At 38.4% G+C, this 27,401-nt stretch overlaps 1 protein-coding gene across 9 annotated transcripts in view; it reads left to right on the top strand.

Annotated features, from left to right (window-relative positions):
- Nucleotides 1-5,013: 5,013 nt before the first annotated feature.
- The window catches only part of QKI (QKI, KH domain containing RNA binding), a 150,899-nt gene continuing 128,511 nt past the window's right edge, over nucleotides 5,014-27,401 (top strand). For all 9 annotated transcript variants that reach the window (XM_061991613.1, XM_061991611.1, XM_061991610.1 and 6 more), the window contains exon 1: nucleotides 5,014-5,817. In XM_061991613.1, coding sequence (XP_061847597.1) covers nucleotides 5,676-5,817 — 142 coding nt within the window. In that variant the 5' untranslated portion in view covers nucleotides 5,014-5,675. The remainder of the gene's footprint in view (nucleotides 5,818-27,401) is intronic.

Below are 27,401 nucleotides of genomic sequence, written 5' to 3'. Positions count from 1 at the left end.
AAGAGTGGAGCCATATAACTAAGGCAGGAATTTTGTGACTCTAAAGATGGAAAGTGTAGGATCTAGAACACTATCTGAAGCTGTAGGACTGTGCACACACAGAAGCACTGGAAATATGCATTTCAAGAGACTATTTGGCCTCTCTGAGCGAGGTAGGAAGAATATTTATTATGCATGACCCAACAGGAAAATGCACAAAACTAATCTCAGTGTTTATAAATTACAAGATGTAAGGAAGCTTATGAACTTGCAGATAAAATATCATAACCGTGACTATGTGGTAGCCAGGCAAGATGAAGCCCAATACAGACATATACATGCCTTCCCTAACTACTGAGAGTTAAAAAAAATGCTTCATATTTTATGAAGCCCAATTTAGGCCTCCTCTGTTCTATCTGTGTAACAGCATACCATCACAGTAACTTAAGGTATATGGAATACATACCTTACCATTAAAATTGCCAAGTGTGAGATTTAGGTCAGAGCTGGAAAATACTTATTTTTTGGCATGACTTAGCATTTTCTTCTCAGCTTCATGACTGCTTAATACAAAACCACAGGAACAGAGAGAGAATGCAGCTCTTCATACTCTTGTGGATGAATCACAAAGATATCTCTTCTTCTGGCTCCTTAATTCCAACTTGAGCAATAGCTAGTTCTAACAGGAGTGATACTGTGGGTTACTACAGTCTTCTTTACAGTTGTTATACTTAAAGTACTTCAAACTGTACAAAAGATATAAATCTGAATCTTTTCAGACTAGGGTGTACTTAAAACCTGTATCTTCCACTTTTCCCACAATCACTTAATATCAGTAGTGGGCAAATGTGGGCATTACCTCTTCCAAGATTACACACAGCACTCAGAAATGTCCCTTTTTATACTATGAATGCTATGCCATCTGCTTATTCCTTTTCAAAGAGCAGTCATAGTAGTGCACTATTCCAAGTTACCTGTTGGTTTGGCTTAATGTCAAAAATGAAATATGTTTTTGTTGTCACATACATCACAGAATTTCAATGTAATTGGTTCTGGAGATTTTCAGTCTGGCTCTAGACCTTATTCTGTTCACATGTTAACCACCTTGTAGAGATGAATGAATTTTGGATTTCCATCTGGTAGGGGCCACATCTCAGTGCTGCATTACAGTTACAGCAGCTACAATCTTGTACACCAAGAACTATCCAATACTGAATTGCAAATATAGTATTTTTTCCTTGAGTGACTTTAATGGGCAAGAGAAGAATCACTTCTTTCCATAAAGAAGAGTAGTACAGCACATTGCTACTTTCCTGTTAACGTTGCAGAAGGCTGATGATGTCCAACTGTATAACACCTACAATTTGGTCAGCAGAGATGCTGAAATGACAGTCATCACTTTAACTAAAAGAGGATGTTTCCCAATAGTCATCAGCCTTCAGCTCTCCCACTTCCTAAGGTGCTATCAGCTACGAACATTATAGCAGTAATTAAATTTGCTTTTTATGATCATTGCAGGTCTTTACTGTAATATACAGTGGCTGCTGCTGGCACTATCGTAATTTTGCTTACTTCAAGATTAGATTAATGCAATAAAACTTCACCTTAACAGAGAACCTGTTGGAGAATACTGTAGGTTATGTGATTCAAGGGCTACCTTACATGAAAACACAGGAGTTAAGACAGGTACTTCTGCTTACATCTAGACAGAAGTTAAGGCACTGGACAGTACCTAAAGAGCATTACCTGACTACAGGACCTGGCTTAAATGAAATAAACCAACCTCTGTTTCCTCACCTACCTCACACCCCTGATATGACTACCACACAGCCTCTTCCCATTACCCACAGGACCTGTTTACCCTGCTCTGGTCTTCCAACCCATCACATTTCTTCCCCCATGGGAAATCTGCAAAGTTCAATACAGGACTTCTAGTACCTCTGCAGATCAAGCTGTAGACACAGCAGTCTTGATGGGGACAATACCTTCAGCTCCTTAACCAGAATTCATTTACCTTTCATCTCCCAGGTACTCTTAAAACACACTTTCCTGGGACATGGAAGTGTGGGAAGGTAAAGGCAGAGATAAGAACAGAAATTATGTTGAGAAGAGCTTTTAGGCAGCTTTTTTTTTTAGTGTTTATTTGATAAGAAAGACATCATGGTGATTTGCTTACTTGAAACTAATGGTGTTATCTGCATTTTGTTAAAACATTCAGCTTTTCCAAGAGCATTTTATCAATTATTTAAATTCAGAGTCTTGAAGTATTTATGAAAAAAAAATGAAGTATGATAATTGTTCTTAAGTCATTTATTCCTAACTACATGGTCAGCTTCAGCACATAGCTTTGCCTTGATTTTAGAACTGTTCAGATTGAGAAAATAATTCAGATTAACTGAGAAAACTAGAGCCTGAATTTTGCACTGCAGTGCATAAGATATTCCTTAATAACTGCTGGTGCTGTACCATCTTATTCTCCAGTAAGTAAATGCTAAATAGCTTAAGATAGGTGGTATTGTTCCTATTAGCAGGTAAGACAACTGATAGCTATTGCACAACAACTTGTGCTGGTATTTTTTACCTTCTGTTTTCTGCTCACATTCAAACACTGGAAGCACTTTATGTGCAGGAAGAAATAACGAAGTGGTATGAGAACAGCCACACCAAATCTGCTGAAGAAAGTCTCCATGTGCTATTTTTACTATGAGAAGTAGCAGCCTAGAACAATTATTCTAACATTATACAAGTTGATCTCATTATAAGATGAGAGCCTACTCTCTGATGGATGGTTTTAATCAAATTGAAGGATTCAATAGCAAGTGTTCTCAGGGTTAAAAAGAGCCTTCAATCACTGGTTAAAAATTAGCAAATAAAGGGCTACAAAACTACATCATCTTTCAGGCTGATTTAGGATACATAAAAGGATGGCAATTTTGTGAAGCACACGGTTGTGTTTTAGCTGGTCACAATTTTAAAACAAAGTTGGAAAAAAAGGATATATAGTGTTGTTACTGAATAGAAACTGTATTGTTTCATCAACCATAGGCATACTGCAGTGTGCCTTGGGCATGGTGTTGATGGACTAAGAATCTACATTAAAAAAAATGGTTTGTAACATTGCTACTTTTTCTTTGATAACAAAAATATTGTTTTCTTGTTGAATGTACATTTTTTAAATTACAGAAACAATAAATCTGACTTAATAAGTAATTTATTTTTACTTAATATAAAGAAAACTCGGAAATAAAAATTCTCACATCCAAATAATAAGTTCTACTTATTTATAGGGGAAAAAAAGACAACAAAGATTAGAAAGAATGCAATAATCCAAGCCATTTTTTATCATTATGAGAACTACACTTTCTCTACAGTTTTGTCAATGCATATTCTTTCAGGGAAAGTAGAATAACACTGCTTGACAATACCTAAAAAAAACCGTACACTTGTCAAAACGACAGGTACTTCTTTTTTAGTTTTGGGAGCATTGTTCACTGCGATTAACTTAATATTTGCAGTTTCTTCAAATACTTTGCAGGATGTATGAAACGACATTTGAATTTTCACAGAATTCCAAGCAATAGCTAGGCTTTATATCTAAGTCCTATTAAACACGTCTGTTCTGAGCTTCATGCTAAATGAAGCATAAAGTGATTCTTATCTGACTTTGTAACCCAAGCTCTACCAAGCCACTTGAAAAACGCACCACAGGTTTCCGACGTCCCCCTAAGTAATAAGCACCGAATCGGAACAGCAGGTAGCTGCATGGGGAAGGAAAATACGTACAAGCAACCGCGTCGCGCCGCTTGGCCTCTGCGGCTACAGGGGATGGAACACGTTAATTCTGGTTCTGGCTGCCGAACACTGCTGCTCCTAGCACGTCTCCCATCCAAACCCGTCAAACAAGCCACGGCTGATGCCAGAACACAGTGCTGCCCTGTAAGCAAAAAGGGCGTCTGACTGCCCGCCGGCGAGGCTGGGGCGGGACGGCAGCGGCTGCCCGGGAGCCGCGGGGCGCCGAGGCGGGCGGGTCGCCCGGTCGGGGCTGGGCGCTGTGCCGGGGTCGGGCGTGCGGCTCGGCCGCCGCCTGCGTTTCCCCTCCACCTCCGGCGGACAACTCCCAGCCCGCTACGCACCCCTCCGAGACCGAAAGCGGGCGTTAAACCGCTCCCGCCGCACGCGGGCTCCTGCTGCCAGGCCCACAGACGGAGAGAGCGCGGAGGAAAGAGCAGCTCCCACCATCCCCGCTTCTCTTCGCCGTCCCTCGGGGCTGGGGCGCGCCCCTGGCCGCGGTACCTCAGCCCCGCACCGCGCTCAGTTCCTACCCCCGCCGCCCCTTTACCGATTAGAAATCGCTCCTCGCGCCGCACCGCCGCCCGCGCCTCCCACTGCCCGCGGGCGCATGCGCGGCGCAACAGACTGCCCCCCCCCCCCCCCCCAATCCGTCCGCGCGCGGCCGCTCCCTTTTGCCGCGCGAGACCGCGGCCACACCGCTGACAACGGCCGGCGCACGCGCGCCGCGACGGGGCTGTCCCCGCCCCGCGGGGGTGCACGTGACCCGGCCCCGCCTCGCACCACCCCCGTAATACGCCGCGCGGAACGGGCGAAGGAACGCGACTTTGTTTAGAAGAGTTCCGTGCGCGTGTGTGTGTTGCTGTGGGGCGGGGGGTCAGCGCGCGGGAGCCGCACACGACGCTGCGCGCCTGCACCTGTCCACGCGCATACGCTCAGCGGGGGCGTGGCCGGGGGAAGAAAACCCGCTCCAGCCCGCTAACGCTCCCCGCTTCCTTCCCCTCCTCCCACCTGCCGCCGCCACCACCCCGGGCCCCCGGAGCGGAAAGGGAGCCACAGCTGGCTCCGCCAAGCGGCGCTGCCGCCGCCGGCCGCCGAGTAACGCCCGCCCCGCCCCTAAGCCCGCCCCCTGACGTGCCCCACCCCCGCGGGCCCTGCCCCCTCCCCGCCTGCCGCCGCTGCTGCTGCTGCTGCCAGCGCAGCCTGAACTGAAGCGAACTCCGGAGCGAACTGAGGAGAAGTGAGGAGGCGGCGGCGGGGCTGAGACTCACCAGCCACAGGCAGCAGCGGCGGCGGCGGCAGGAGGGAGGGCGGGCGGGCGGGCGGGCGCGAGGCGGAGAGGAGGACTCGCCAGGCGCAGCGCGGCGGTAACAACAGCGGCGGCGGCAACAGCGGAGAGACACCGGCGGCGGCTCCTCGGAAGCGGCAGCCGCGGCAGTAGCGCCCGCCCGCCCCACTCGTCCCCTCCCTTCCCCGCCGCGGAGACAGGGGGCAGCGCCGAGAGGAGAAGCCGGGCTCAGCGTGTGTGTGCGCGGGAGGAGGAGGAGGAGGGGGAACGCACCGAGGACTGCGCCGGCCGAGGGCGCACGGAGCAGGGAAGCGGCGGCGGCGGCACCGAGAGGCAGCAGCGGGTCCTTGTGCCCGGAGAGGAGGGCGCAGCCCGCACGGGGGTTTCTACCGAGTTTCCTCATTTTTTCGATCCCTCGGACTCGGCGGCGGGTCTGCGTTTGTCTCCGGATTTGAATCCTCCTCCTTCTCCTCCTTCCTCGGGGAAGCTCCCCTCCCCGCCCCCTCCCCTCCCCCACCGCCTCCCTGCCCGCCCGGATCCAGCCGGGCGCCCCGTGCCGCGGTCGCGTTGCTCGGCGGAGCTGCTGCGGGCGCTCGCCGTCTCTGCGCGGGCTTGGAATATGGTTGGGGAAATGGAAACCAAGGAGAAGCCGAAGCCGAGCCCCGATTACCTGATGCAGCTGATGAACGACAAGAAGCTGATGAGCAGCCTCCCCAACTTCTGCGGGATCTTCAACCACCTCGAGAGGCTGCTGGACGAAGGTAAAAGCGCTCGCCTGGCCGCCCCTTCCCCCGCTCCGCCGCCCTGCTCTACCCTGGTCTTCCTTTCCTCCCTCCCCGGGCCTCTGCTCCACTCGCGGGATCCCGCTCGCCCCCCCTCCCCGCCCCAGCCGGGCGGCGGGGCGAGCCCGGGGCCTGTTTTCGCTCTCCGCTGTTCTCCGCACGCTCTCGGCCCCCGGCTGGAGAGCCTAAAACAAAGGGGAAGTGCGGGCTCTCTCCGCCCTGACTGCTGCCGTGTGGTGCCGGGGGACTCGGAGAGCGAGTGGGAGGGGGAGGAGGCAGCCCCGGCCACACAGGTCCCCCTGTTCTCCCGTGTTTTGTTTTTCTTTTAAATTTTTTTTCCTTTTCTTTTTCCCTTCCTCGCACTGTCTCATGAAACCGGGGGAAGGGTAGCTACCGCACGGAGGGGAGGGAGCGATGAGAGGAGCTCAGGAATGTGCTGTGGGGGAAGGCAGGGAGGAGGGGAGGGGAAGGCCGGCTGGCGGCGCGGCGCTCCCCTCCCGCGGCGGCGGCGAGAGGGGTCCTGCGCGGCGCCCGTGGGAGCGCCCCGCGGCCCGGCCAGAGGGCCCCGAGCGGGGGGTGGGGGCGGGGGGGGGACGACAGGCAGCTTTGGGAGGGTGTTTGGTTTCGAGATTTGGCTGTTCTGGAAGCTGCTTGAACTTGAATGACTAAGACGGAGGGAGCTGAGCTCTTTCTTAAGCTCCAGCTCTACCCCACCCCAAACTGGCCACGAAACTAATTATCATTTTACTATACTCTAAGGGAACCGAATAAAAATTTTCTTTCAGTTATCGGGACTTTTAAAAGAAACTTAACTTGAAAGACTTCTACGTGTGACTTTAGTGAGGCGGGGGGGCGGGGGGAGGAAACATTACGAAATTGCCTCGTCTGATCCTGCCAAACGTCCACTGCCGTTCCCGCTTGGAGGGGCAAGGGGCTGTCCCTGTAGGTTGACCATCCACCCCCAATCCCCTTTTTCCCCCCCCTAAATAGCTGCCTTTAAAGTTACACTTTTACAAATAAGTAATCTCATTTTAGGAAGGATTTTTAAAAAGTATATACAGTGAACTTCATGTATCTCATACTTCTTGTCACTCCAGTAGCAAACCTACTGTATTAAAAACAAGGCAAAATACTTGAGTTTAGTATTTTAAATTCACATATTGCTTGGACTCATAAGTTTCCTTTCACTTCTCACCACCTTAAACTTAGAATTTCTGGAGAGTTAGAGAGACCTGTTTGTTTAATCGTGTTTGGTAGCATATGTTAGAACCATAAATTATTTTTTACAGTTTGAGCTTGTTGGGATTCTTAATGTGAAATTACTGAATTTTGAGATTCCGAGTTAGGACTCTTATTTGCAGACGTATTTCCTGCTCCCTAAAAGAAGTTTGGGAAGTTGTTGACCTCGGAAGATGAAAGAGCTGGTTATATTTGGTAGAACAACTCCCCGCCCTCTTCCAAGACTGTAAAAATGAGATAGTAACTGTAGTACAACAAAAAATGGCATATCGAGAAAATGCTACCTTCTGAAGTAAATGATAGAGGAATAAAAAAAACCACTCTGAAGAATACTGAAAGATGGACCGTGGGAAGCAATATAATGAGATATTCTATTTTTGTTCTCAAGACTCTTAGTGAAGTTTGAATTTATATTGGAGCAAATATGGATGTGAAAAGTAAAACTGCTTAAAACTTACGATCTTATTCACCACAACAAACAACCACTTCAGACTAGATAGATTTACAATAAACATCAAGAAGAAACTTGACTGAGAAGACAGCTTTTTAGCACAAATGAGCCTTCCAGAGGCTTGATGTTGGATATTTAAATTCCTCAATCTCTTCAACTTAACGTATTATGCCAGAGCAGGCTCAAAACCTTTTCTTCTTAATTTGTCAGAGAACAAAAGAAAGAAAAACATTTCCCTATATGAAAAGGAAATTAAAAAAAGGAAGGTCGGAAATTCTTAAATCTTTTTATATGTTTTAAAGTATTGAAAGCTCTGGAAATCTGTTTTGTGAGATATTAGAGTTACAAAATGAGGGCTGTGAAGATTCTTGCTGAAAAAGTTTAAGGAGCATTTTGGAGCTATTCTTCACACTCTTTGTTAAAATAAATAGAAATAAAATACAATCCATGATTCTAAATACTCTCAGGAAGTAGTCTGCTTTCTCTTTAAGCTGTTCTGCTTTTCCTGTTTACGTTGGCAGTTGGGTGGAAGTATTGTGGAGGCAGAAAACTTTTTGGAATGCTGAAAAAAAATGTTTCATGCAAATCTAGTAAATTGCTTCAAGGCTTCAAAATTTGAACACTAAGGGGCGCCAGTTATTTTTTTTCTGAGGCGAGAGACTGGCCTCTGTACACTGTTGCAGACTTGAGTAGTGAAATTAATGAATCTATTAGAAGATCGACAAAGAATGACAGGATACTTGTGGATTTGTGCAGGTATCTATATTTATGTGGACTTAGATATATGTATGCTTATGTGCAGTATTACTTAGGTGGAGCAGTAAATAGCAATGAACAGTTGAGAAGTTGGAACAACTGTTCTGTAAAACACCGAACCTGCTTACCAGAGGGGCACTGTGTTCAGTGTCTTGAACTATATGCTACTCTGAAATTCTCCAGATGATGTAGCAATAGCAGACTATAGTTTTGTTAGAAAGTTCTGCAAGGTTTATAATGCTTACTTAAAACTATAATATTTCATAGGTTCATCAATTATTTTATGTCACCTTTGAGAATATACATTCCTGCTCCTAATATTTGTTATATATAGGTTTATATTCAAAATCTAAAAATAGAGTTACAGTGTTCATGTTTCCTCTTTGCTCCTGTCCACCCTTCAGTGTGGTTCACTGCTTCTGGTTTATTGTCTTGTGCTTTAGGTAGGTGGTGGTTTTTCTGGTTACTATACAACCTTTTTCCTGAAGGTTTTGTTTATACTTGAGGAGAATAATATTATGATCTGCCTTTGTCTTTTATTTAGTGCTGATCAAACTGAAGAAATAATCACAACCCTAAGAATTCAAACATGGGATTGCTTTCTTTACTGGATGCTAAGGTTTTAAAAACTTATTTATTTTTACATGCCATTATTTAAAAAAAAACTCAAATGGACTTGTGTTGTGATTACTTCTTCTAATTGTTTGCAACAAGAGATAGAAATAGAAATGGAGTTGTTGATTTAGATGACTGGTACATCTAATGTGGTTAGGTTTCAGAATGTATATCTACTTTTTGTGGCCCATTTCTATGCTCTTTTTATTATCCAAAACATATTTTCTTTTCTTAACTCTGTCCTAGTGTTTGATCTTTGAAAATTTGAGTGCTTAACTTAGATGGTCTCTGCTTTATGGCATTTGGTTTTGAAGATCAGCTTAAATGTGAGAGGTATTAAAAGGAAACTTTTGTGAAAAAAAATACTTTATGATAATATTTGAAAGTAGGTTTTATTTAAGTTACAGATATTTTTGCATATGTGCTTTCAAGTTCTTATGTGTAAATAAGGTTTTTGTGGATTAGCAAGGATGTTTAAAGTGCACATCATAATAACTAGGAAGCTGGATTGTTTTTATCAGAGTAGTGCAAACCTGTGGGAAGAGGGCTCTTCCTGAATGTGGAATAGGCTGTGTTTCCTGTAATTGTTTGCACCATCAAATGTGACCTGATTTTTTTTTTTTCTCTTCAGTTACTAACTTTTATGATTCTAACCTAGATTGTTTTTTCTGACAACTTATGTATTTTGGTGGTCCCCTTCTTGTGGAAAAGTTATCGAGTTGTACCTAACACTATTTTTAAAAAAAATAATTGGGCATTTCAAACTGTGCAATTGCATTCTGATCTATTGAAATTACCAAGTTACTTTGTTTTTATTCTTTCAGTAAATTGTGAACAAATATACCTAAACTAGTAACTGAGATATGAATTTTGTAATTTTTGTCTTTGTGGGGGGTTTTTTGAACCTGTAATGGGGGTCATAATGCTGTAACTAATTGGAACATACATCGATAAGACCTGTGGTATTTTAAAAAATGTATTGATGCAGACTTAATAGGGAATTAATTCTTCCTCGCTAAGCTACACCTCAAAAACTTTGCCTTCTTATCACTTAAAAATGTGTCTACCTTTAAATGTAAATTAAGCCACACATCTAGCTTTTGGACATTAATCTAATTTCCTGTCAAATAGGCTGCCTTTTTCTGACTAACAGTCTTAACAAAGCTAACTGTAAAAATATCTAGATAGGGATTAAGGAGGATAAATTTATCTTCTACATTGCTTTCTGATTACTGTGCTTGCTGAAAAAAAGTGCATGTGAACTTGCAGAGGGCAGTACTCAAAACTGCAGTGTTTGTGTCACTCTCATTGTCTTAACCAAAATGTCTACATGAGTTAGGAGTGAAGAAATTTGTTTTGGTGTTGTAATTAAGTTCTCCCTGAGAAGTTATCTAGTTACTTTTGTTCATGACCTTACTGTTTGTGATTATGTAAATATAGCCTGTGCTTAACTGAGGGTTTTGCTGACTTGTCAGATTTGATGAAGGGGCATTGGCCACGTTAGCATGTCTGTTTTCCAGTTATGTCAGACCTTGCCACAAAACCCCACTATTTCAGTATGAACAATGCCTCAATGCAAAGTCAAGAGATGAATAGTGTTTAGGATAAAGGCCTTATGAGAGGTGTTTTCTCAGAGAGTCTCAGATTAGTTTTTAAACTTCTGAGTTGTAATGTTAAAATCGTATAAAACAGTATGTGACAAGCAGTGAGTATTCCTTGTGTGCTGTTTATCAGTAGTGCTCTTTTGAATCTGGTTCTTTAATCATCTCTAAATTTGAAGCTAACGGTCTGAGGCATTTTTCTGATTTTTGATTGCCTCATAATAACAAGGTTGTAAAGCTTCTAAAACTTGTGTGTTCAAACACTTTGTATGACTTGTTCTGAAATTTTGTTTTGTTTTTTAATTCCTTGGTAGCCTTTTACAACATCAAAACAAAAGTTCCATTGCATTTAAGAAAAAGTTTAGGGTTGTTTTGCTTTTTTTTTTTTTAGCTTGGAGAAAAGTATTAAAAACTTGTTTCCACCCGCAACAGTTCTGTTTAAGTTATTTTTTGAGCTATATTTGCAACATTTTTTGGATTGCAGTCACCTGACCTGCAACTGAAAAAGGTGGGTGTTATTTAGACTATTAAAAGTCCTAAGTTAGTAAAGCAGTTATTTTAAGCTCATACTTTGAAAGCAGTTCATTCACTGGTGCTTACCAATAGTTAATTATTAAAATGCCATCATAAGGTTTTTTAGATAAGAGTAACCATGGTAGTCCTAAGCTCTGTACAACAGCAAGAGCTGCTGACTTACCTGTCTTGCAATTGGGAGAGACCTGTTTGAATTTTTTATCATTTTTGTTTGATTGTACTTGTTACTTAAAGCTGGAATTGAATTACGTTTTCCTCATCTGAAAATGTAGAGAAGTTTCCAAAGTAACTAGTGTCATATAAAAAATTCTTGCTACTGTTAGAAACAACTGACCGAGCCCTGATTAAATTAGGGAGTAGTATGTGATGCTTTTGTAAAGCTCAAGGGAAAGGCTTGAAGGTTTGTTGATTAAAGAGGAAAAAAAAACCCCAAATCCAACTACCACCAACTGAGAAACACTTAGTAGATTTTAAGAGAATACTTACAGTATCTCCATTATGAAAATTAAGTTTACTTTCATCAAAATAGAAAAGGTCAAGTCAGGAAAGAAGTTACTGGTGTTCACTGAGTGCTGTGTGTGTAAAGAGAAGGCTGGACGTGAAATGGTTACTTCTCTAGTTCAGTAGCTTGTTTGACCAGGTTATCTGTTTCAGCCATTCTTAAATTAAAAATTTCTTCCTCTTAGTACACTAAACAATGCCAAATCTGTATTGGGGTTTGAATTGAGTAGGCTTTGTTAGAAAAGCAAGTACGTTTAACTTGGCTTTAATTACTCCATGTTAAAACATTCTCATTTTTAGTGAATGCATACTGATACATGTATCCTATTAATTAAATGTATTACTAGATGCTGGTTTGGTATATATTCTGTGGCTAACAGGATAGACCCATGTTAATGTTAATTACCAGACCATCCTGACAGCTCTGGCCGATTGAAATACAGCTGGAGTCTGCCATGGAGACCCATGGTTTATGTTTGACTGCTTATATGGAATGTCGGGGGGCAGAAGAGGGGGGAGATGGGGGGGGAATAGCTTGCCAGGAAAGCTGTGAACTAATGAAATGCCCTCACTCACTGACCCTTGTCTTTATTGAAACATAGCTCACAACTTCTTATTCAGGCTGTGTACATTTTTCTGTATTGATTTTAATAAAAATGCATGCTATGAAAATACTCTGATTTTGCCATTTTATTGAAATTTAATAACTCAGTGCTAAGAAAACTAGTACAAATAGTAAAACTGCCAGTGTTCTTAATCTTATTATGCTCAGTGCAATTAAGGTTGGGTCAGCAGAAGTACTAAGATAGAAGATATGTCTGTGGCTTTGCAGGAAGGGAATTTAGGTCTGTGGATGACATCGGAACTGTTTTTGGAACCCTGATACAGGTAATAGGAGTGATGTTTATAATCTGAATTAAATCTCTTTGCTTTGGTGAGACACAGTTAAGTTGCTGAAAGATGACGTTACATTTCTACTTTTGAGTTGAGAAAATAGCCCATGTGACCTTGTACCGTGTACTTAAAATAATTTCCATTTTCTGGTTTTGTTTGAGTTTTTTGGAAATATTTCATAAAAGTGGAGTTAGTTTTTTAATAGCTTTTTAGATGATTTGTGCTTGAGTGAGCAAAACAGCCATGACAATTTTCAAGAGAAATAATACCTAGTTTCCCTAGTGGAGCTGCCTTTCCAGAGTGTTGCTCTTGGTTCCATTAAAAGTGTGTCTGTTGCAAGCTAGTTGAATGTTTGAGAACAGCAACAAGATGGTGCAAGTTAAAGTGCTTCTATTCGAACAGTTGTGTTACTAAACCTCTGTTGTTTGGGTCTGTTACAAGAAGTTGCAGCTTTTTGGATGCTCTTCAGTTAGTTTAACAAGTATTAGTGTTTGAGGTGAGTGTGACAATGTTAACAGGGTTTTTTTTTAATTTTAGTCTGATAGCTTAAAATACAGAGTAAAATTGAAGAGATTTTCAGTTACTTTTTATTTGAGAATTGATTTTGGTCCTCAATACCAAATAATAAATTTTGCATCTCAGTTCATTGTAAAAAATAATTTTCTTCAAGGGAAATGGCAATAGATAGCTATTAACAGGTTGTTTAGCATTTTTTGTGGTATATAAGTAGTTGATTGAATAGCAGAGAGTAAGTAATTTTTTTTAATTGTTTTTTTTTAAATAATTTTAACTGCTCTGCATCTGAGTACCTACGTGTACTTTACTCCTTGCCCTAGTGTTTCCAGCACCAAGTGTACTGGTGCAATGTTTTGATTCTTTGACTTCGTTGCAATGCTCCAGGAAGAGCCTGGGTAGGAAGATCTTCATGAGATCCCTTTTTAAAAGGGATAAACCATGAAGCAATTTGTGTGATGACTCGCATCTGAGCATATTTATAGCGAAGTAGCTAACACTTTTAAGGGTATATAACCTTATAAATGTTTACACTTTAAAACCAGTTTTGAAAAGGAAAAAAATCTCAGCATAATGAACAATTAAAATCATGTTACTTCACCGGGAAGTTACGTTGATGTAGTTCTGAGGGGTAATGCATCAGAACGGCTGCTGATGTCAGAGCAGAGGTAGGGGAAGATAATACAAAATTTTATACCCTTATCTAGTGGATCAATCTCTGGCTTAAAAGGTCTACTTATAATTTTTTATGACTTGTTTTTGTGTGGTGTGGACTTTCTTTTCAGACAGATCAGAGCTGTGATTGAACTCGCCATGCATGCTCTCAAGAGTAGTGGCTTTGACACAATTGCTGAGGTGGCTCAATGCTAAAGATGTAGAGCAGAGCCTTAGAGTGAGAAGCACATTCATTTACTTTAAAGTCTGAGACTCCTAATTGATATCAACTGATTGTGCATCTTGTCCATTCAAAATTTTAAGAATGTAACTGTTTTCAGACTAGCTGACACTAGATGGAAACCAGACTTTACTGAATTCTTTAAATCGTTCAACTGTTGAAATAGTGAATCTTATTGCTTTGTCTAATTCAGATTAAAGAACTTTTAGAAATTTCTGTAGCCATTACATGATTGAAATGTCCTATCCTAACCACAGTATATTTTCCTCATTATTGTCTAGGAGTTGGAATACATCTGAAATCTTAAAAAGTTAGCAACAGATGTGGTTAGCAGAAATATTAATAAAAACTTAATGTTTTGGTTCATAAATTTAAATGGCAACTCAACTAAATCATTCAGCTGATGATGCATAAGGCTTCCATTTATTTATCAGAATTTGAAGCAGTAGCAAATTGGTTAATACTTTTCTTAATGCAGCTTAATCTAATAACCTGCAAATAATTATATCAAAAGTTAATGCATAATTTTAAATTTTCAGATGGAGAGCAAGCCAAATCCACTTTGGTTTGCTGATGAATATCTTCAGTTTATTTGCATGAATGAGGAGGAGCACGCAAGGGAAAATTCTCTGAGGCTGTGCTGTTTGCTTTTGAGCAATGTTGCTCACCTGTATGTACTGCTTCTAGTTAGTTTCATTTTGTCATTCTGAAGGACAGTGAGCTGCAACCCTACACCAGAAGTTATCACAAATATTTTTTCAAAAAGTTGTCAAGCTGTTCCTCCTGCCACCACACCCACCAATGAACTTTGCCTAAATACTGTATGTATCATCTGTTGACAAGCATGTTCTGTAAAGGTTTGTGTGTTAAAGTTGAAGGTTTAAAATGCTGTAATTGGCTCAGGTGTCTTGTTTAAAGTACAATGTTTTTGCTGTGAAGATTGTCTGTGTAGTGAGAATATGGTGCATGTTTGATTATGGTACAGAGAAGTTGTTGGAAGTTCTTTAATTGCTTAAGTATCTTATCTGTAAAGATAAGTATAGTGAGAGGCTCATATGTGGTCAGTTTATGAGGGAATTACTGCTTCTTTAAATCACTTGAGGCTTTTACAGAAATCTGATACTGCCTCTGAGTCAACCTGTAGCAAGTCTCCTTATATAGATTTTTTTATTCCCACTTTTCATGTAGTTCTGTCAACTTTGACATCAACTGGTAAATAGACTGAACAAAATCTGGGGACAGATGATGTAGTAGAGATCAGAAATGAATTCCAATTTAAGATTCTGTCAGGATGGTTGTTCATACGTGTATTAAAACATCTTGAGAGTAAGAATGATACTTAAGTATCTCTCAGGTGTAAAATTGCCTTTAGAAAGGAAGCACATTTAGCTGTTTTAATAATGTAATTGCAGAGATTTAAGTTGTGTATTTTGAAATTTCTTGCAGTGTTTTTGTGTTCATTCTGTGTGGATAAATTTTCTTTTTGTGAAAAGACTAACATAAGATCCTATGGCAAAAAAATCTGGAGAAAACATTATCAAAAGATCAAATCCACCGTGGAAGAAACTGAAAAACAGTAAAGTCCGTAAGTTTAAGAAGCTTTTCCCCAAAAAGCCAGCTGTAAAGAACTTTTTAGAGACCTATGGCATTTAAGAAATAGACTGATATTTTGGGGAACAGTAAGAGGAGAAAAATTTCCCTGTCTCAACTTGACGTTCGATTAATTAAGATAAATTCTGTATGGATCAAAATACTTCCAATTTCTAATAATTTGCAGTAGGTTTCAAGGAAGCAAGGAATTATGTGGAAGCTCTGTATCTACGTAATGTGGTACATAAACACAATGCCTATTGATTCAGTAACTGTATTTTATTCATAACTATTCTTGAGGAATCTTGTTGGTTCCAAATGGGAGGTTTAATGTACGCTGAGGGCACTTGGTAGTGCCGAGTTTTAATAGTGTTAAGTGTCTTCAGAGAGATATTCTAGCATCAGCCTTGGATTAACATAGGATGAATAAGAGAGCAATTTATCAACTGGGCAGTTCTGAAGAGTGTCAGTGAGAAAGCTGACGATGATGAATTGGAGAGAAATGGTTGTTGTAGTAGATAGCCACTACGGCTAATGTTGCGGTTTTGAGGGATGGCAGTTGGTATTTAGGTGTGCGCTGGGTAATTTAAGTGAGGAGAGACTGCACTCTGTTACTTGGCTGATTAGAAAAGAAACACAATCCTTGTACAAATCAAGAAAGTTGCTAAATTCAACAGGTTAAAATGACAGACAACTGTGTTGTACATTATTGAAAAATATTTGCATCAGTATTTAGAACTGGTAAATGTGAGCTATGTTTTGAAGACAGACTTCCAAATTTCCCCTGATGTTTGCAAACTCAACAACTTTCTTTGGCCATAAAAATTTGGATACGTTAACTTTGAAGCAGATTTAATTTATTCTGGACTTAATTTTTCTTCAAGTTTTGTGATAGCCTTTTAGATCTTACAGCTTTCAATTGGTTCAAATTATTTCAGTTACTAGTTACTTTCCTTTATTTTTTTTTTAATTGAGAGGAAGAATATAGTTATGAATCTGAGTGGTTAAATCAGAAATAAAATTGTCTTTGGTTTTTTTGCTTCTGTCCATGTAATAGCATAACTGAATGTTTTGTCATTTACATAGATCTTCCTGTTCCCATTTAATATGGTTTGTGCTAGAGTTGTTTTTGACTGCTCATCATTATATCAGATTACATCAAACACTGATACATGGAGAACAGTTTAAAGTAAAAACATCCAACTCTTTCTTTTTTTTTTTTTTTACTTGGAAGACAAAGGAACAAATAATGCTACTAAAGAAGCCTGGATCATTTCCAGGCTGTTAAGCTAATTAATGAAACTGCCACAAATGTGGATGCAGATACTACGCACCTATCAATTTTGGTATCATTAAAAAAAGCCCAAACAAAACCATAAAGGATGTAGTGCACTTTAGGAATGTATTACTGCATAAGTAACTACAAAAATTATATATTGATTTTGAAACCAATAAACTAATCAAATCTTTATGTGAAAGAAGCAGAAAAATCAGACGTCTTGAATTGAAATGTCTTTCTGCTCAGAAAATATTTCCAATTGACAAAATAATACAACGATTGAAGTTAGCCTTCAAACATTACTAGATTATATGCTACGGTTGATTTAGGAAAGGAGAATGATGCTGAAATATAAAAGTGTCAGTAACTGTTGTAGTAGGAGATCCGCAGTAGCTTGTCATCTGGTTTGGATCATCTGACAGAACATTTTCTTAGGATAAGAAATGGAGGTGCTTCATATTGAAGTTAACATTTGTACAACCTAGTCAAAATTTCTTCTCAATGTTCTTTTTCCAACTTAATCTATACTATTTTACCTCATGCTTGTCACATGGAACTGCTCCAGCCATTTCTTGTTTCTAACCTTTTCTGACATAGCAAAGAGTTATAAAGCGGACATATTTCATTTTTTGCAAGTGCCATCAGTGAAACCATGCAGTCACTTGCAGAACAAGGAACATCTTGAAGCGAGATTTTTTTTTTTTCCCCCCCTAAATCGAACTCTTCAGGGTTTATATTTTGCTGTTGCGTGAAAACAGAATAGTGTTTGATATGAGACCTCCGAGACCACATTCTCTCCGAAGCAGACAGCACCTTTTTTGTTGGCAAAGTTCATGGAGCTACGTGAAAAGCAAGATGAATTACCAGAATGCTGTTTTTCAATCTACGATTTGTAGACCCACTGCATTATGAAGAGTTGCTGAAGGTAACAAAAAGGAAATCTGTTGTTGGGAGAAGAGGCTACACTGAACTTTCACGTCTTTTGGGAACTTTTTCTTAGTCTGTAAGTGGAAAATGGTTGAAGACCACTGGTGATCTAAAGGCATTTTCACTATAGCAATTGTACTTGTCCATGGCCCAAAGTAACATCTTGAAGCGAGATGTCAAGGGGGTCATGAAAACAAATTGCATTCACCCGTTATGTAAATCAAAACTTTTCACCTGTCTGCATTGATTATTTTCTTACGACTCTCTGCTGAATTAGTGAGTATGGTGATGTTTTGTCCTATATGAGAGGCAGAGAATCTAATTATATTTATCAATATAGTCCAGTTAGCAGCACTGGAACTCTAAAATACTAAAATGTTAATTGCCAAGAGTAGATATGAGATGTAAACTACTAAATTTTGTTTGGCATGCTATTATTACAGGATAATATCTGTGGCAAACAGTTTTTAAGGGCATCTGTAGCTTTCAATTTTAATTCCATTAAATAGCCACACCTTTTTCATTCACAAACAAGAATATTAAAGCAAGTTCTAGATACTCAAGTATCTTTGTAAATACTTCAGGAAATGTTTATTTCCCCAACTTTTTCTCCCTGATGGATAGCTCTGTGAGCTGATAGGATCTGTTATTTAGTGTTAGTTAGAAATGGACTGGGGGTGGGGGGAAAAAACCCAAACTTTTAACTTTGTAGTCCAGGTGCAGATTATGCCTATTCGAATCAGTATCAAATATAAAGTCTTAATTTATTAAGATCCTTTTTGCAGGGTTTAACAGCTAGATGGAACTGGTGTAATTAGAATTTGTATTGTATTAGAAGTTTATAAAATAATGTTTAAAAAACTTACATATGGTTTATAGTTAACATTCAGTATAAATATTTGCTGTTTTATTTGTATGATGGATGGCACTTTTTTCATCTTATTAGTTTGTTCCTAAAAGATGTTCTTAAATTTGTCATCTAAAGAGAAAATTGATGATTCTACAGCTACACCATAAAAATTTACATTATCTTCAATATTTTAGGTAGCAGAGATCTTTGCTCCTAAAGTGATAAAATAGTAGTTCCATTTTAGTATTCTCAGTCTTTCTGATCTGTATGTTATACAGATGTGGATCCATTCTTTCCTCATCTCTTCTGTTTCTGCCCCACCTGCCTCCCCATCCCCTTCCTTAGTTAGAGGTACTAGTTAATACATTTCTCTCTCTTATAGTAGTAAGGAAAGATTACTCAGTTACGAGTCTCCATGGACAAGATTTAGTGTGATTAGAAATAATATTTTTTTTTTCTGAACATAATTAAGTTATGTGTAAGATTGCTGTAGTTATAAAACTAAAGGAGAAGGAGGGTATACTGTTTGACTTCTTATATCAGTTTTTAATGTACATCAGTTAACTGAAATCTTCTCATTATGAATGAAGAGTATTTTCATGTAGCTTAGAAGAGAATTAAAAATTTTTACTTTTCAGAATTTTCACTAAAAATGAAACTTTCCAGTTTTACTATAGATGCAAATGTATTTTGAATTCTGAGGATAAAAAATAAAATTCAGATTTTGTTTTTTAAAAACTATTATTCTTGAAATATAGTGTTGAAATTTACTTAGGGAATGTGGTGGATGTGATTATGGATACTTGCATATGGACTTTTATGCTGATTGTTACCTGTCTTCTGCTATTTATTAGTGTCATGCAGAATGCTTTCCTTTATGAACCACCACATTTTGGTTAATTCTACAGATTTTGACAAAATAGTCATGCTTCCTTCGTTGTGGTTTCAGTTTCAAAAGCTCCAATCTTGGCTTTTGCTGTCATGGCAAGAGGTAAATACTGATGCTGCGTTATCTTATCTAGTTGATAATTTTATCCAATAGTCCCGGAACTTGATGTGCCAATTGTTAAACGACTGGGCTGTGAAATAATTGGAACTTCAGTTTGCAAATACCAAGCTATTGTTTTCCATAAAGTTGAGTTGAAATCAGCTTTCTATGCTGCATTGCAGTGGAGAACAACTAGTTACAGTGCAACAAGATTTTTACTTCCAAAAGAAAATTTCTAACATTATTCTACAATATGAATAAATGTTTGGTAGTTTTGGTTGAAGTTTGGTTGAAAAAGTTAATTTCATAGCCAAATAGGCTAAACAATTTTTGGTTGCCTAACTTTGTTTTTTAGAGTTTATTTATGAAATGCCTTCTCAGTTTTTCTGATGAATTATATTGTGTGGTATTAGCATCAGTATGGTTTTTTTGTTAGTCATTCAATGTAGATGTCACTGTTTCATGTGACTCATATAATATGGTGAAAAACGTCTCACTTGTGCAAGATTTAACAATTTCTGATATGTACACATGATTTTACTTAACCTTTTAACTTCTTCCAGTTAAATATCAGAGATTTATGGTTCGACAGATTTTTCTTATATTTTAAAAAGGTGTGTAAGAACTGGCCACGTGAAATGAAAGGAGTTAAGAAGTTATCACAGAATAGTTTGACTGTTGAGATAGATCAGCTTTGTATGAAATACTGTTTGCGTGTCTTCTAACAAGTATTTTTGAAAAACAGTGCCAGAGAAACACAGCTTTGGAAGTACAGCATTAGTTAATACAACTGAATAATAAATAAACTAAAGTGTGAAATTAAATCATACTGTGCATATAGATTGATTGATTACCTCATATACAGTTTGATTATGTTTCAGTGTAGCCGATACTAAATGTCATTCTTGTCTTTTTTTTAGTAGAATGCTAAGGAATATTTTTAATTGCTGATTGCATATTATCTTTCATTGTTTTAGTATAATTTCAAGTCTCGCATTCAACGAAGCACAAATCAATATGAATTTAACTCTCATGCTTCATAGAGTTTTGGCATGTGGCTTTTAGTTAGCTCTTATACCTGTTGGTAACTTTCACTTTGCTGCTTTCTAATAAATGTTCAGGGGGCAAAAAAATGTTTAGGGGTAAAAAAGAAACAGAATGACAGGGCATTTATTTTCATTCATGGTGGAGGAGGACATTAAAAAACATAGTGTAATTTGCTTGAATTCTCACATGGCTTCCATATCAAGGGATAATGAGTATTTGTGTTGTGATTTGGTTTTGTTTTGTTTGTTTGTTTTTTTCTTCTGAGTATTTCTCAGGCTTACTCTAAAACTTTTAAGGAGAAGTAGATCATGTTGAAGTGGAAAAATCAGTGGAAATTGGAAGACAAAGTTTGCAGGAAAGAAAGGGATACTCTACATTTTCTCTTCATATTATCTTAAAAAAACTCTCTAAAATTCTTAGTAAAAATACAAATGTCTCAAGACCATCCTATGTATTTTGATGAGGAATACAAGGTGTATGTAAAGATTTAGTCAATATGAGGACAGATTTTACTCTCAGAAATGCTTTGATTAATGCAAATAGACAAGTTTAATGTCAGTATACTTGTTTTTAAATCGCTAACGTTTAGAAACATTTAACCTAGGAGGTAATAGGGAATTTTACTGAAAAAGTTGAACTAACGATACCACCTGTGAAGAGCTTCCTCTGAGGTATACCTGCTGTTAGGGCTTCTTCATGTGAGTGATGGGTCCTTGCATTATACTGGAGACGCTAATGTCTGAATAGATGTGATGGCTGCCTCAGAATGATGCTGCTGTTAGCAGTGAAAAATGTCTTCCTTACAATTCTTGTGCGGCAGGCCGCAGAGTGCAGCACATTTTTATAATAAAGGTGATGAATTTAATCGCAAACTGGCAGCCAAATGGAAATTGCAGACCTTGATACTGGGAGAAAATTGCCTATAAAGCAACTCCTCAGAGAGCAGGTTTTAAATTTATCCACCCATTTCGACATTGAGGAGAACATAGGAATTGCAGGGTATTTTGCTTGGTCTGTTTGGTTCAGATGGATGACACTTCAGTCTTTTATTTAAGAACTAGATACAGTATTGTCTTTTTTTTTAATAAAAAAAATCGACCTTGCTGCTTAAACTTTACATGACTAGGCTTTGGGAAAAAAATCTGTTCCTTTATTATCTTGAAATTTACTCTTATTATAAAGTAGGACCTAATATGCATAATGAATTGAAATTTATCAACTGATTCACAGATTTCCTATTATGTCAAATGTAACTGTAATGGGATTTTGTTTTTTAAAAAAAGCATATCCATGTGTTTGAACGCTGTTTGCAGAATTACACTGATGCAAGAAGCAATGCCATAAATGATTTAACTATTCTTGAAGCCCCACTGGAAGTAGGATAATTCTGTAATAGTTTGTAACATAATTTCTGATAGAGACACAGCCTTTTTCAAAGTTATTAGTACTGATACACTTCTGCAAATCATCCTGTCAATCCCTTATTTTTAGTAGTGCCAAATTAATATTCTTCCTGTATGATAACTTACCATATATAGTAAGCACTATATTAAAAAAAAAGACAAAACATTCTTTGTGGACCCTACATTATTTACCATCTGTTCATAGAAATAATTGTGAAGAAATTAATTTAGAAAGAGATAGTTCTGTTGGACATTTAACTGAATGCCCTCACTGCAGAACTTTAGTACTGTTCTTTTGAGTGCTATGAGAGGTGATCATCATTCAGGCAGAATTAAGATTGGATAGTATTGAATTTGTCACTGTCTTTAAGGTGAAGAGAATAGGAACACTTAACAGCAAGACATTAAGTTTAGTATTTGGAACAATCCATTAAGGATATTCTTTCAGGTATTTAATTGGCCCAGTTTCTCCTCTTAAGTCAGAAATGTCATCTGTAGTAAAGTGATTCTTTTGCGTATATGATCCCAAAGGTAAAATGTGGCCTGATTTCTGGGCTAACATGAAGATTTTTTTTTAGACAGTATATTGCTGTATACTTACAGTATAATAGAGCTACTTATTTCTTGCTCATGATTTTTGTTCTGTCCTTTAGAAAATCAAACTCATTACCACTCTGATAGATTGTACTGTGTATTATCAGAAGACATAAGGATCATCAGGTAGTTGTGTGGTGAAAACAGTTGAGCCTCATTCTAGCAGTTGTTGGAAGCTTCTGTAATTAGAGTAGCTTCCCTGTATTATTTTACTTATAGTTATGTAGCCAAATAAAGTGAATGGTTGACAGGTTCTTGAATGTGTTTCACCACAAAAAAAACCACCCCATAAATAGAATGTCTATAGAATATATTTTCTATATTTAAAATTTTCTGGTCACAGGGCAAGTGTGATCTAAATTACTTGAGAAATGTACAGTAGCATTAATAATCTTGCTTTGTTACATTAATTTTGTGAGACTGCAATAGATTTAAATGAACACATTAACTGGACTTCTATGCTTTGTTGTAAGAGAGACCAGCCTTTCCTTAGAATTTATATTTTACTGCAAGTAGACAAGTTTGGATGTATACAGACATCCACAGTGAGCTGCCATAGCTTTTGCTGCTCGTGTTTTTTATTGCCTTCTGACTATAAGCATTCAGAGATGGCCATTCAGTTAGGAAAGACCAAGTACAGATCTTGGGTAGAATTGCAACTGGAATATCTATGCTGAGTTAACAGAAAAGAGATTATATCCACTCTGTGTACTGCAAAATAACTGTAGGACCTGGTTTGTTGTATTTTGTTTTTGTGGTTTTGTTTTTCATCTGTTAATTACTTGAAAACCTTGGAGGGATGAAAGATTATTTTGAACTAATTTAGTAGCTTGATGATTGAAAAACCCTATTCTTGTTTAGGAAAGTGTCTCTTTTACTTCCATTCTGCTAATTCTGACACTCAGTGGATTCTTCAGTCATCTGTTTCAGCTCAGTAATCTGGAAGAAAGCTAGTCCAGCAAAAAAGAGAAAATATATGAATAGTCTTTTGCTCAATTAATGAGTTGAGTTGACTTACTAAGGCGGAGCTGGTGTGAGATATATTAAGGAACTATGCAACTGGGAGTGAGAAGTCAGAGATGACTTCTTTTTTGAGCAACAGTGTGCTGCTAAGTAACTCTTCTTAGCCTTCAGTGGAAGGAGAAATGGTATAGCAATCCTGACTTTTTGGAGTAATACTCTTCCAGTGGTCCAGATTTCTGATTTCTTTTGCGCTTCTGTGCATAATTTGGTATACTCAGTGTCTTTACTTTAGAGAGTAGTCAACTTTCTTGAAGTGTCATATTTTTTTCTCTGCTTCTTACAGCTTTTGCAAGATCTGTAATTCTTTTATAGGATGAGTGATGTGCTGCCTTTTGAACTTCTTTTTTTCTTCTTTAAAGGAGAGCAGAAATAATTTCATACAGCTCAATGTGATAGTTCTTTGGATCTTCCATTTGATTAGGATTAGCCTTATTTTCATTGTTCTTTCTGGTTGAGTAAATGTCTATGTAGATTTAAGTATCTGTGTTGCTATTCATCTTACCTAAGTTTCAGATTAAAACCAAACAAACAAAACCTAAAACCCAAAAGAATGTTAATAGCCTCTTAAAAATGAGTTGCTACTCAGGTTGCAACCAGTGGTAAGACATAACGAAACTGCAAGTAATAACATTGTACTGTTATTGCAGTGCATGATTAATGCTCTGGTTTCTTTGAACACTCTGGTGTAAATGGATTTTTCGAGTTAGTTTTTTCCTACTGGCTTTCATTTGTACTGCGTAGATCAACAAAGACTAAATGTCCATCAGGGAAAGAGAGGAGGCTGTTTAAACTTCTTGTCACTATATCTGTGTTTGTGGGGTGCATTTATGAGCTTGTCTGGTCTATGTCTGCGGGAAGGGCTGCAGGAACTGGGGCTGTTTGGAGAACAGGAGACTGTGGGGACATCTTATTAACATTTACAAATATCTAAAGGGTGGGTGGCAGGAGACTGGGACATCTCTTTTTTCTGTAGTAGCTAGCAACAGGACAAGGGGTAATGGGATGAAGCTGGAACACAAAAAGTTCCGTTTAAACATAAGAAAAAACTATTTCACTGTGAGGGTGATGGAGCCCTGGCACAGGCTGCCCAGAGGGGTTGTGGAGTCTCCTTCCTTGGAGGTCTTCAAGACCCACCTGGACATGTTCCTATGTGACCTGATTTAGGTGATCCTGCTTCTGCAGGGGGTTTGGACTAGATGATCTCTAAAGGTCCTTTCCAACTCCTACCATTCTGTGATTTGTGATGACAGTGATTATACTGGCATCTATCACCTGTAGTTACATAAAGTCATATTTGCAGTTTGGTAGCATTGTATTATACCAAAATGGATTTACTTTTGCTGCCTTTGTTACATTTACTATGGTCTTCACCTTACATTTCAACAAGGGAGGTTGACTAGGTGTACCTTCTTTATGCTATTCATCCTTTCTTACCTTTTTTATCTTTTGTCTAAACTGGTTTTTTTCATTTGGGTTCCTCCTTGTAACCAAATATATTTCACTGGCTAATTTCACCTAATTTTTCTACTTCTAAGTGGTGATAACTACATTATAAACATACAGAAAGAGCTTTTTCTCTAGCAGGAAATACTCTGTACAGTGCCCAGTACAAAAGATCTGGATGCTGTAATAATATAAGCTAACTACAACAAATATGTTCTCTGACTTTTGAATTTCTTATTTATTTCAACTTTGATATATGTTCTGTACTGTTCGTTCTGTAAAGGTAACCATTGTTTTACTTTCAGCATGTTTTTTTTATTTTCTGCTGTGTTGCCTTAGGGGTCCTAAAATTCAGTATTTTTCTACTTGTTTTTGTTATGCTACTCAGAATAATGTGGACTTTTCTGAACTGTTACCGTTGAACCTTAGTATAATGTATAAGAGCACGTAATTTTTTCGTGCAATTTATTTTACATGTAGCATTGGATTTTATCTCCTATGTTTTATATTCCAGTCTTCTTAAAAATCTGTTCTAGTATTTTCAGAGCTTTCATAAGAGTTGTTTACTGCAGCCTTACCGTTCAGCTTGGTTTCCGTTTTACTTTGTTGTCTGAATTTGTGAACTTTGTTTTCAGTTTCTCTCTGGTAAACATTTTTGCATTTGTCATAAATGCTGACTTTTAAATAGGACATCTAGTAATTTCCAGCTTTAGGAATTGGTCTATCTAATCTGATTGTGGGCCAAAATCTGTTAAATTGAGATTGAGAACTAATGGCTTTTGAGCAAGCTTTATGAAAAACTTAGAAGTCCAATTTTATTTTTGTTGTTCTTAGTATTTGAAGTGCTTTGGAGCACTTCTTTCTCCCCACCCTCAACCCAATTCCTGTCTAATCCTTCATGTTCTTAACCAGATAGGAAAGTTGTTTTAGGAGCAAGTTATTTTAGAAAGAAGAGATTGTTTAGTTAGTATTGTTTGCTTAAGTATGGGAAAGAACTAAAACATTGAGGTGGGCATGTGAATCTGTAAAATTAAAATTGATGTTTTGGTTCCCTTTTTTCCAAGAACAGAAAATGAAGGAAAAAAGATGGGAAACTGAGTTTACTTACCAGTTCTACTGACTGCCGCAATTTTTCTACAGAAACAGAACTCGATTTCCTGAAAACCAGAAATAAAGTCAACTTCAGTATATTTCTCCAATACAAGCTATGTGGTTCACAATCTTAAAATCATTTGTCAAAGTCTTAGTAAATATGCGAAATAGGTTGCTAAAATACGCTGGTCTCTCTTAATCTCATAACAGAATGTGCTTCTATATTGATAGCAACTGAAAACTTGAATTTAGGATCTCCTCTCAGCATTTGAAGTTCTGAAGACGTGTCCAGTTGTCTAAAGAATTTGCTTTTTGTCTTTTGTCATGCAATCAGCAAATGTCTTCATGCTTCACTTCAATTACTGACCTACAGAGGAAATGTTGCAGGTGATAGAGATTATTCCCAAAAATATTATGTTATTTTTAAAATTCTGTCCTTGAAGAGTCAGAGAATCATGGCAGCCATGTACTTAAAGTGCAAAGACACTACTATTTATGTCTTAAGTAGAAATGCACAGCTGCACTTTGCAGTTGACTTTTTTTTTTCTTGAGAGGAAGTATTAAAGTTGATACCAATAATGCTAGTGCCTTTCAAAGCTGAAAAAATACACCAGCCACAATTTTTTTTATTCGATACTTGTCACAATAATGAGGAAAAGTAATAGCATTTACTCATGCAAGCTTTTCCTGGCAAGATAAAACAGATTCAGCATGCATCCAGGTTGTTTTAAGTAGTAATTATAACTAGTTTTACTGGTTGTATTTCTAGTTCCTTGCTACACTGATTGAAGCTTTATAAACTCTGGCTAGATAACCTGTCAGTACTTTCAAGAACACTTTATGATGTGATAGTCTGGTACCATTTTGTACAAGAAAATCATGTTGAAATGAGTTTTTAAAATGTCAGTGATGGAGAGAGGACCCCAAATAGCTCTTCTACATTCTCTTATTCTGTGGACTTTTTCTGTTTGGTGGTTGTGGATTTCTTTTTTTTTTTTTTTTCCACAGCACAATGTAATTGAAAGCAGTCAAGCTCTTATCAGATGCTCTGCAGGTCTAGTGGCAGGAGAGGACTGACTATTTACCTATGCTTTTTCCATTATCCTTAAAGATGATTTCAAAAGAGAATTGTTTCCCCCTGCACCCAGTATGTGGGAGCAGGTGGGTGAAAGAAAAAAGTTAGAGGGAGACAGAGACTAGCAGAAAATAGAAGCCTGAAAGGCTATTTCAGGTTTTGTCTGCTTTTGTACTCAAAGCTTATAAAAACAACTCTTGAATGTTAAATGGAGGAAGAAAATGAAACTCTGCTGCTCCCATTCAACATAGGA

This window comes from Colius striatus, chromosome 2 (assembly GCF_028858725.1).
Source record: "Colius striatus isolate bColStr4 chromosome 2, bColStr4.1.hap1, whole genome shotgun sequence".
NCBI lineage: Eukaryota > Metazoa > Chordata > Aves > Coliiformes > Coliidae > Colius > Colius striatus.
The sequence above is the reverse complement of the archived record's forward strand: the minus strand, read 5'-3'. Positions and strand labels throughout refer to the sequence as shown.